At 32.8% G+C, this 10,741-nt stretch overlaps 1 protein-coding gene across 1 annotated transcript; it reads left to right on the top strand.

The window, feature by feature from the left end:
• The first annotated feature begins 2,421 nt into the window (after positions 1 to 2,421).
• LOC145823424 (MATH domain and coiled-coil domain-containing protein At3g58250-like) lies at positions 2,422 to 9,574 on the top strand. Its single transcript, XM_082922960.1, has 4 exons — positions 2,422 to 2,550; positions 3,588 to 3,735; positions 3,832 to 3,989; positions 8,220 to 9,574. Exons 1-4 carry the CDS (start codon positions 2,544 to 2,546, stop codon positions 9,032 to 9,034), a joined length of 1,128 nt encoding a protein of 375 aa, XP_082779086.1. The 5' UTR covers positions 2,422 to 2,543; the 3' UTR covers positions 9,035 to 9,574.
• Positions 9,575 to 10,741: the final 1,167 nt, after the last annotated feature.

Here is a 10,741-nt window from a genome sequence, read left to right as displayed (position 1 = left end):
TATGTAGTAGTAGTGTTATATTCACACATTTTTCCTCCCTCATAATATCTCGAATGAGGTAGTAAGACATAAGGTATGTAAAGAGAGTTTTAAGAAAATATTAGAGTTTAAATCAAATTTTCAAATTTTACCTGTCACGTCATTCAGGGGGATTTGGAGAGAGAAGTTGTATAGATGAATCATTTTTCATATATATATATATATATATATATATATGTGAGGATTGAACTTCTTTTTGAATTTGGGGGGAGGGGCTTGTAAAGCCTACCACGGGTTGTTATGTTTCAATTATTTGAATTGTTTATTTTGCAAAGTCTTTTATGTATATCATCTATAAAAAATGGATCGATTAAATAATTATAACATTTTTATTTTATCGTATTTGTTTTTAAAAAATAGACGGTCTATTTTAAAAAAATATAACTATTATATTTCTTTTGAAATAAACGTAATAAAATGAAAAAGTTACAATTATCAGATCGATTTAATTTCTCTATTAATGAAATAATTGAAGAGTCCTACAAATTGAACGGTTCAACTTATCGAAATAGACCTTATACGGGCCCTTCAAATTATTTCATGTTAAGATTTAAACTTGACAGAAGCCTAACTCTATATATAAATATTTTTTGAAAAATATAAATTTAATATATATACTATTTTTGATAGGATAAAATTATGAAAAAAATGATAGATTGCATTGACCACCTACCTCCTTTAAGATTTAAAGAAAATACAACTTTCACAATTTTAATATAATTACATTAATCTTCTTTTTAGTATACTTAAAATAATTAAAAGTAATGCCAATATTATAGAAATACAAAGATAAATATATATATATATATATATATATATATTAATATAAAAATATATTATAATATTATTTATTTATATGATTAATAAATTGAGAAAAAATAGTTAAATGTGATATGAATTAAAAAATTTAATTTTTTAATATAATTATGTTTAACTTGTATAGTTTATTATATTTGGGACAAATTACCAATAAATTTTACTTTTGACATTTATTGCCTATCAATTCTTATAAATTTATCAATCTTTCTTATTTTTATAAATAAATTTATAATAAGTAATTTATTAAATAAATAAATAAAAGGGTGTATGTATTTAGACATTGGATCCTTTTTGAGAAATTTTATTTCTATACACCTAATTAACTTATAATACATCTTTTTTTTTTAATACACCTATCTAATAATTTAATTACCAATTAATTTTCTCTACTCACGTATCTAAAATTATAATTACCCCCTTCATTCGTAATCATTTTTTTGATACAGAGAAATAGATATGCAGATAAGTTACTCTAATATATCTGTCAGAGAGTATTGTCTCTTAACACCTACAGTATACCTACAAAAAATTTCACTACACCTAAGTCGAGGACGAAGCTTTCCCACATGCTCCACACACTAAAAAAAAATATATTTAACCCCAATAAAAAATTATAGAGACCCGAACTCAATCCTTGAGCAAAGATTCGAAGGGCTTATCCAACCAACCCCCTAGTAACCATTATACACGCTAATAACCCTCTTTCACACAACTTTGATTTACCCTACTTCGACCCACCCACTCCCCTCAAGACTTTGGTATGAAGTGAAACCTCCATTGAAACTTGCATGGAACCTGTATTGAAGACCATTGTAAATTCTCCAAAATAGTATTGAAGGCAAAAATATCTTTCCATTTTCTTATTACATTTATCATTTTCTTAATACATTTATCATTTTCAGATCTATGTGCACTCCATTGACATAAGGCCTTCGACTTCGGTCTTGTGAGTGACGGTTTGAGGCTTTCAGCACTGGATTTCTGAAACAACGGACTCAATGCGGAACATAATTTCCGAATAAATTGTATTTTTTCGAAAAATTACTTCCGAAAATAAGATGAAATGTCGATTATTAGTTTCCGAAGTTTTTGAAATGATTCGGTTATGTAGTTTCAACAGTTTAGTTCCGACGTTTCTGCAATTTATTATCATTAATTTCTATTAATAAAAAAAAGGAAAAATTCAGAGATGGAGACTCATTTTTGATGGTAATCGATGTCTCTTCTGTTGAAAAGAAACTGGAACGCCATTGATTTGTTTCTGGGTTTGAAAAGGTCGATGTCTGTGTAATGAAAACCCAATTTCCAATTTCTACACAGAGAGAGAGAGAGAGAGGGGAAGAAGGTTGTGTGATGGTTGTGTTAAAAGGGAGAGAGGTATACTATTCTGCTTTCGCGTCAACCCGTCAACGCTGTGTCGTGGATGGAAGGAAGGTTTTATGTAAAAGATGTGCTTAGACAATTTTTGTATATGATATTATGGATATTATTGAATGTCTATTTTGATCATTTTAATTTAAGATATAATTAAGTGTGTCCTGCAGTTAATTAAGGGTGTGGAAATAGAATTCCCGTCGCCTTTCCGTTTCGGTTCCAAACCCAAGTCCCTTTTCCCCACACAGCCCAAGTCTGCTGATCGCGCTTACGTTGCAGACCCATCTCTCTCTCTCTCTCTCTCTCAACCCATGGAAGGTATTCCCCCTGTCTTTTACTTTTTTAACATTATTCCACTTTTTTATGTTTTGGTTCAGTTTCAGCTGAATTAATTCACTTGAAGTTGTATTAGGATGTTTGTTTCACTATATGCATCTCTTATTAATTTTGATTCTGCTATAGGGTTTTGATTTTTTATCTTTTTAATTTTGGGTTTTGTGATTTTGCTACTTCAATCATTGTTAGTTCCATAAGCAGATGCTGCTATTATTAATTTGACTCAGCTATAGGGTTTTGATTTTTCACTTTTAATTTTGGGTTTTTGATTTAGCTACTTCGATCATTGTTAGTTGCACAAGCAGAAGCTGCTATTATTAATTTGATTCATCTACAAGGTTTTTATTTTTTACCTTTAATTTTGGGTTTTTGATTTTGCTACTTCAATCATTGTTAGTTGCACCAGCACAAGCTGCTTTTATTAATTTGATTCAGCTATAGGGTTTTGATTTTTCACCTTTAATTTTGGGTTTTTGATTTTGCTACTTCGATCATTGTTAGTTGCACAAGCAGAAGCTGCTATTATTAATCTGATTCAGCTATAGGGTTTTGATTTTTTACCTTAATTTTGGTTTTTTGATTTTGCTACTTCAATCCTTGTTAGTTGCACCAGCAGAAGTTGCTATTATTAATTTAATTCAGCTATCGGGTTTTGATTTTTTACCTTTAATTTTGGGTTTTTGATTTTGCTACTTCAATCATTGTTAGTTGCACAAGCAGAAGCTGCTATTATTAATCTGATTCATCTAAAGGGTTTTGATTTTTCACCTTAATTTTGGGTTTTTGATTTTGCCACTGCAATCATTGTTAGTTGCACAAGCAGAAGCCGCTATTATTAATTTGATTCAGCTACAAGGTTTTGATTTTTTATCTTTACTTTTGGGTTTTTGATTTTGCTACTTCAATCATTGTTAGTTGCACTAGCAGAAATTGCTATTATTAATTTAATTCAGCTATAGGGTTTTGATTCTTTACCTTTAATTTTGGGTTTTTGATTTTGCTACATCAATCATTGTTAGTTGCACCAGCAGAAGCTGCTAATATAGGAGATGCTCAGTCAGTTGATAATCCACCATCAGCGCCGCTCATGTGGACAATTGAAAATTTTACTAGGTTGAATACTAAGAAGCTTTACTCTGAATTTTTCTTCGTTGGAGGATACAAATGGTACTTTGATCTCTGACTTCTTCAGTTTAATGTAAGGTTTTGACCTTAATTTATCAGTTTTAAAGATGATCTCATTTATTGTATTGCTTGAGGCAGGCGGGTTCTTATATTCCCAAAGGGTAACAATGTGGACCATTTGTCCATGTATCTAGACGTTGCAGATTCAGCAATTTTGCCCTATGGATGGAGTAGATATGCCCAATTCAGTTTAGCCGTGGTCAATCAAATCAATAACAAGTTTACAGAAAGGAAAGGTACACATTTTATGGTGCTTATACATTAGTTATCCTGGTTAAACATACATGCCACATAAATTTTAAGTTTCTTTCTTTTTTTACTTTGTTACCATGTAAGTGTGGCTAGTGATTTGGCTTCTATATTATAACTATTGTTTGTTGTTAATTATCTTTCCAATTAGATTTTTCTTTAGTAGATTCCTATCTTGGAAGAGCAATTTGGTTTTAAGTACGATGTTGAAGGGAACCCCATACGGTTGGCTTGGTGGCTAGACCTTGGGTCTTGGGAGTGTGCACTCTCCAAGGTTCAGGATCAAAACCTTTTAAGTGCTAACAATTCCTTGGGGCCATCGGACTGGGGGAAAACCCTTATATTAATTGTGGTACACTTGCTTGAAACTCCTTGCTAAGGGCCTATGCACCCTTGGGAATTAGTCAAGCTTTGATCCGGACAATCCAATACCAATCAAAAAAAAAAAAAACAGTATGAAGTTGAAGGGACTTTTATAAATGTATGTGTGTGCGCCATATATCTTTTATGTGTTTGTGGTGTTTAGTCACTCACATTGGTGAGGGCTGAACTAGTTGCTGAGGGGTGGGAGCAACTGATAATCAAAGCGATTGCCTTTCCAACTCTGTAAGGCATTTGAATGTGTATTTTCTAGGTCAAGAACGGGATAAGGAGTTGTTAGAGCTTTATATATATTTGTATGTATCTTTTTATGCATGTATGCATGTATCGTATGTATGTACACATATGGTATGGAAGAAAAATATAAAATACTTGACTTTAATATGTTAAATTTACTTCTTATCATGAAAACGTTTTCTATTGCATGAATTTAACAGGCCCAAGCAAACTGTCAGAATTTGTGGAATGGTTCCCATGAGAAAGTTACATTACCAGTGGATTGGAGTCTATGGAATTAGTATGCTTTGATGCCCTTGTGAATTAAGTCATACTGTAGTGGTCTGGAAATGCTTAGGTATTACAAGGTTGGCTCGAAGAAATAAAATGTCATACTTTTCACTCAGTAACAATTGCAAAAGTACAAATTATTGATACGTGAAAAATGTAAATTGGATACAACTATGGATATTGGTTTCCTATTGCAACGGTTGGCATTGAAGAAAATAAGGGCTTGTTTGGCATCTACTGTATAAGTCAAAAAGCCAAAAAGTTATTCCAAAATCCAAAAAGATATCACTATTCATCAAAAAAAAAATTAAAAAATCAATTTTTTTCAACAAAAGTACACACGGAATTGATGACCCGTGCAGCTGCTGTGTGGCAGTGGGGAAAACAAGAAATGATTGGGTGTGCTTTTTACACACGCTGTTGTTCGTTTCATGGGGCTATTACGGGTCCCATTTTGGCAATCTGAACCGTTCAATGTGTAGAAATCGTCAGGTACTATATATTTGCAAAAAATCACATTGATCAGATATCGATAACTATATGATCAAGTCAGTTATGTACAACTAATGGATGGTGTTATAATTTATGATTGAAAAATAAATAAATCTGATCAGATAGCTATCGATATCCGATTAACGTGATTTTTTATAGGTACATAGTGTTCGACGCATTACACACATTCAACGGTTCAGATTATTAAAATGGGACCCGTTATGACCCCCACGGGCCAAACAAAACCGTCTAGTACAATGCCCAAAAATTAGCCAATAATTTCCTACTCCAATTCACACACGCAGGTTGTACGGCTGGGCCCACTTCTCTCTAATCTTCTCTTACACACTTTTTTTATACAATTTTTTAATACACATTTTTCCATAAAAAGTTAAAAAGTTAACCCAAACCTCCATATTTTTTTTTCAACTTTTTTAGTCCAAAAAGACAAAAAGTGCACTTTTTTAAGACACCCCAAACCAGCCCTAAGTGAAATATAGTATTGCTTTGTAGTAGGTATTTTTCTCCTCCAGCTTGTTCGTATTTCTATTGGTAAAATATAATCTATTACAATTTCCCCCTTAAAATATAGCATATAACAGACAATGACGAAACTAAAATATTATAGTACCAATTTATTTCTAAAGTTTTGTACTACTATGTTAAAATATTCATCCCAATAGGACCAATTTGTAATATATATCAACCAGAAAACTGAGAAGCATGTGAGGAATTACATTACTGTATCATTTCCATTGTTGCATATCTATGAAGCACAGACACCTCTTTGGAAGTCACATACCATTGTTTGACATGCGTCAGGCACGTGGGAGGATGTGACACGTTGAGGACATGTGTCGCGTGTTGTGTCATGTAGCATTTCCATGCTTCTTACGTACATATACAATAACTTTTGGACTAAATCTCTCCCTCTGTCTGCGTTTATTATCATGTTTTTTTGCATCTAAGGGGTACAATGCTTATTCATATATCGATTTATCTGTATATCTGTGCTCTTTAGCTTATTGAATACCTATAAAGAACTTAGCAAAAAATTGATGGACCTTTGGCTTTTGTTTTATGGGTTTTCTTCACTATTTAAAAACTTTGATCTGACCGCCAAGCTTTCGATCATATTTTCTTCTCTTTATTTTTAAACTCTCATTTTTCAAGCTAATTATCTTTTTGATTCTCCTAAAGTATACAATTAATATACTTGAAGTTTCCTTTTTACAATGGAAGAGAATCACATGGTGGTAAACAAAGCTTTGGATTGTATCGAGTTCTTTATATTTGACTGTGTCTTCTCATTGTTAAATCAAATAGAGCATGTATGGATGATCTTTGTGTACTAGTTCATTGGGATGCCAAAATAAAGTATTCATATGTTTTTCTTGATTGCTTTTCTCATGTGAGAACTTATTTTTTGTCCTCTTCACTATTTTATTACATTATTTATGTTTTTTCCTTTTACTTTTCAATTACCTATTTTTAGTTGCAATCATGTTCTCTCAATCCCAATCTCGATAAGTCTGTTTATTTTTTTCAGTTTAAGGTAAGTTCCCCCCCATCTTTATAAACGTTCAATTTCATTATTAAAGTCTTCTGGTTTTATTTTAGTTTTTAGTTATGATATTTTCATTTTTTGATTACATATTCTAAAAAAATTTTACATAAACCAATCTAAGATAATTAGTGGCAGATTTCTCTGAAGTTGGTGTCATTAAAGGTCACATGGTATGGACAAAAGAGAAAAATGTTAAGCAGACAAATCAGCTTTCAGGCTTTGTATAGAAAATCGTATAAATTAAATACATTAATACACCTAAAGAATAGTCTCTTTCAATCACTCTCTTTTTTAACCCCAAAGCAATCCAAGATAACAACCAAGATCTCCATTCCACTGGATAATGATTTGCTGGATAGCACATCATGTTGTTGCATCCTTAACACATTTGATACTAATTAGGGATACATTTTTCCTTTTCCTCTAAATATCAATCATTAAGATCATATGCATTTCTATTAGATTGTTGGTGATGTTTATTGGTGTGGGATTGGTGCTATAGATGTAGCTGGGTTAGAGTGGGTTGATTTGAGACTTCAGTGGGATGTACAAGGTGAAGGATGCACGAATGTTGAAAAGTCAAGTGTCGCCGAAGATGGGGGTGGAGATGAAATGTGGAGGTTTTCGGCGGATGGTGTGTGGTGGTAGATTGGTCTGTGGTTTAACATATAGGGATTGCGTGGCTTCGTAAATCATGAGTGGGGTGCAGTTAGGCTGAAAAGTAGGGAAGGGATTGGGTCATGTGCCCATTGAAGAATTCTGAAGCTGGGCCAGACTTGCTGTTGAGTTGTAAAATGGGCATAGGTTAGAGGGGTCAGAGCTTGGTTGGTAAAGATCTTTGGGCAAATGGTGAGAGAGGGTTGTACCTAAGTCAAGAGGAGGCCCACTTTAGCGTCTGCTCAAAATTTTAAGGCCCATTGAAACCTTCAGATATGGAGGTTGGGCCACCTGTGGATGTAAACGATAATGGGGGAGTGTAGTGTTGGGCTGCAAAACCACCCAACAACTAATGAGTAAACCCTAGTGGCCTAGCCCAATGCTGTTGGAACCTGGGTTGGTTTGTACCTCGGCCTCAGAATATTGGGCCAAGAAAGTTTTGTAGTGGTTAACAAGGTGGTTAGGAGATAGAGGGCGATGGTGTTAAACAGTCGAAATTTTGTGCAAACTCTTATGTTATACGTCTTTGTTGTTTTATAAATTAGTAGTTTTAGCCTCTGACTTCATGTAGTATACTAGTTTGGTGCTAATTTTGATGCTTTTCATCCTACAGACACAAAGCACCAGTTCAATGCACGAGAAAGTGATTGGGGTTTCACTTCTTTCATGCCTCTTAGTGAACTATATGACCCTGCTAGAGGTTATCTGGTGAACGATACTATTGTAGTTGAAGCTGATGTTGCTGTCTGTAGGGTTGGTGATTACTTGGTAAATGACACTGTTATAGTTGAAGCTGATGTTTCCGTCCGCAGCTCACAAGACTCGAAAAAGAAGAATGGTTCAGTGGGACTTAAAAACCGCAAAGCTGAGCAGGATGGCCACAAGGAGTCATCTCAGCCTCCATCACCGGAGAATTACTCAAAAAATGTGGTAGACAATGTTCCTCCCGGCAAAATCAGATTTTTGTCATACTGGGTCTCTCCCGAGGCATCCTTGGTACTCAAAAGGATTCACAACCGTTACAAGGGCACGTTTGCCAAATTCTCCATGACTAGTGTCCTTGTACAAACACTGTTTCTTGAATCATTTGCTTCATTCATTGAGTCGATGTCAACCACTACAATCTGTGAGGTGAATGAGGAAGCACTGCGTGTGGCTGTCAAGGACTTTGAGCATGTCGGGCTGGACTTGTCCTGGCTGAAGCAGAGGCTGGACCAAGCAAAGATGGTGAACAAACACTCGGAGTTGCTTGCCTCTATTGATTCCTATGAAAAAACTATTGAACATACTCGAGCTAAGCTTCGTGAGCTCAAAGAAGGGCTCGCCAAAGCTAAGGCAGAAGCGGAGGTTTCAGTGAGAGACTTGCCCAAATCACTTGGAGTAAACGATTCTTTTTTCGAGGGTCTTTTGTCATTTTTCAAATCTTAAATCCAAACAGTCTAAGGATAGTATAATGCTTGGTACAATGTCTGTTTATATTTGGGCAATAGTTGTGGCCTTATTTTGTTTTCTTGCTTGGAGGGTGTATTGTGTGAAATCCAAACATAGCCTTAGGATAGTACAGTGCTTGATACAACTTCTGATCTGATTATACTTTCTTAGAGGGGTATACTATTGTGTGAAGACTTTGGTGTTGTCAATGGGCATTTTGATGTGCAGTACAGGTTTCTTGTAGGAGATTGTTATTGCTATTACCACTCTGGTTGTTGCAGAAGGACTAAGTCATGTGGATCTAATGGTAGCAAATGGAACAAAACGATCCTTTCTTGCAAGGGTGGATCCACCAGAGGGTGGCGTCATGGGACAGTGACACCTGAGAAATTTGAAAATATTTTCATATTATATTAATAATTCGTAAGATAGTGTCAAAATTAAAGGTTTTGCAGGTTTGTACTCTATGTTAACTTTATGACAATTTTATAAATAGTCTGCTAGACCTTGTTTGGGTATTCTTAAAAAAATTAAAAAGTCATTATTTTATTTAAATCACATCATTTTATTTAAGTCACATCACTTTTCTACCACATCATTTCAAACTCAATTCATATCCAACTCATATTTTACAAAAAATTAAAAAGTGCACTTATTTAGATCATCTCAAACTGTCCCTAAATATTAATCTTTATGCTTGTCTACTTTTGCCTTAGGATATATGGTTTTTAGTGTGTGGTGCATTATTAGGGATATATATAATTTTTCTTATTTTTTGAGAATAAATAATATTAGGAATCATAAAAAAAATATTATGAAATACTAATACTTCATGAAGATTTTTTATCTTTTGATTAGTATATTGTTTTTTATTGTATGTGTAATCTAACGGTAAAAAATCTTTCATGATTATTTTCATAATATTTTTTTCATGATTCCTAATATTACTCTTTGAAAATGAATAATATTAAGGATTATGAAAAAAATATCATGAAATACTTCATAAAATTTTTTCATCCTTTGATTAATATGTCGTGTTTTATTGTATGTATAATTTAACGGTGAAAAATTTTTTATGATATTTTTGTCTTGTAATGGTGGAGAATCTTGTATTTAAAATTTTCACTTTGATTAAATTCAACCATCTCGCCTTTGATTGGTTCAATTTGTTTAAAAATATTATTATTTAATTTTTATTTTTTTTTTTTATAAAAAAAGTCTCAAACCCCTTTTTAATTATTAGCAAGAACTTATTTTAATTGTATATTCACAGGCTTATTAGCTAAATAGTAATTGACACATACAATATGTCCAGTCGCTTCTTGTGAATTTTCATAATCCTAGTGTGCAAAAATGAAATATGCACTTGAAATGAATGTTTGAGTTATGATATATATCATGAGCGATATGAAAATGGATCATACTCGAATAAAGATTACAATCCCATTGATAAAATTGGTTTTAATTGTACTTTAATTTGTTGATATTTCTTATTTCAACATCAGTTATTGAGGGTGTTTGGGAAAAGAGTTGGATTAAAATAACTCATTAAAAGATAAAATACGTTAAAATAGTCAGTAAAACAAAATATTATATTCAATTTATAATCATTTCATTTTTTTTTTACAATTATCAAATCTAACTAAAAAAAATAAAAAGCAATTAACTTTTCAAACAAAACTTTTTTAATCAAGTTGAAATAAT

This window comes from Camellia sinensis, chromosome 1 (genome assembly GCF_055761805.1).
Source record: "Camellia sinensis isolate YWXY chromosome 1, ASM5576180v1, whole genome shotgun sequence".
Taxonomy (NCBI): domain Eukaryota; kingdom Viridiplantae; phylum Streptophyta; class Magnoliopsida; order Ericales; family Theaceae; genus Camellia; species Camellia sinensis.
This window is presented reverse-complemented; position numbering and strand designations above follow the sequence as displayed.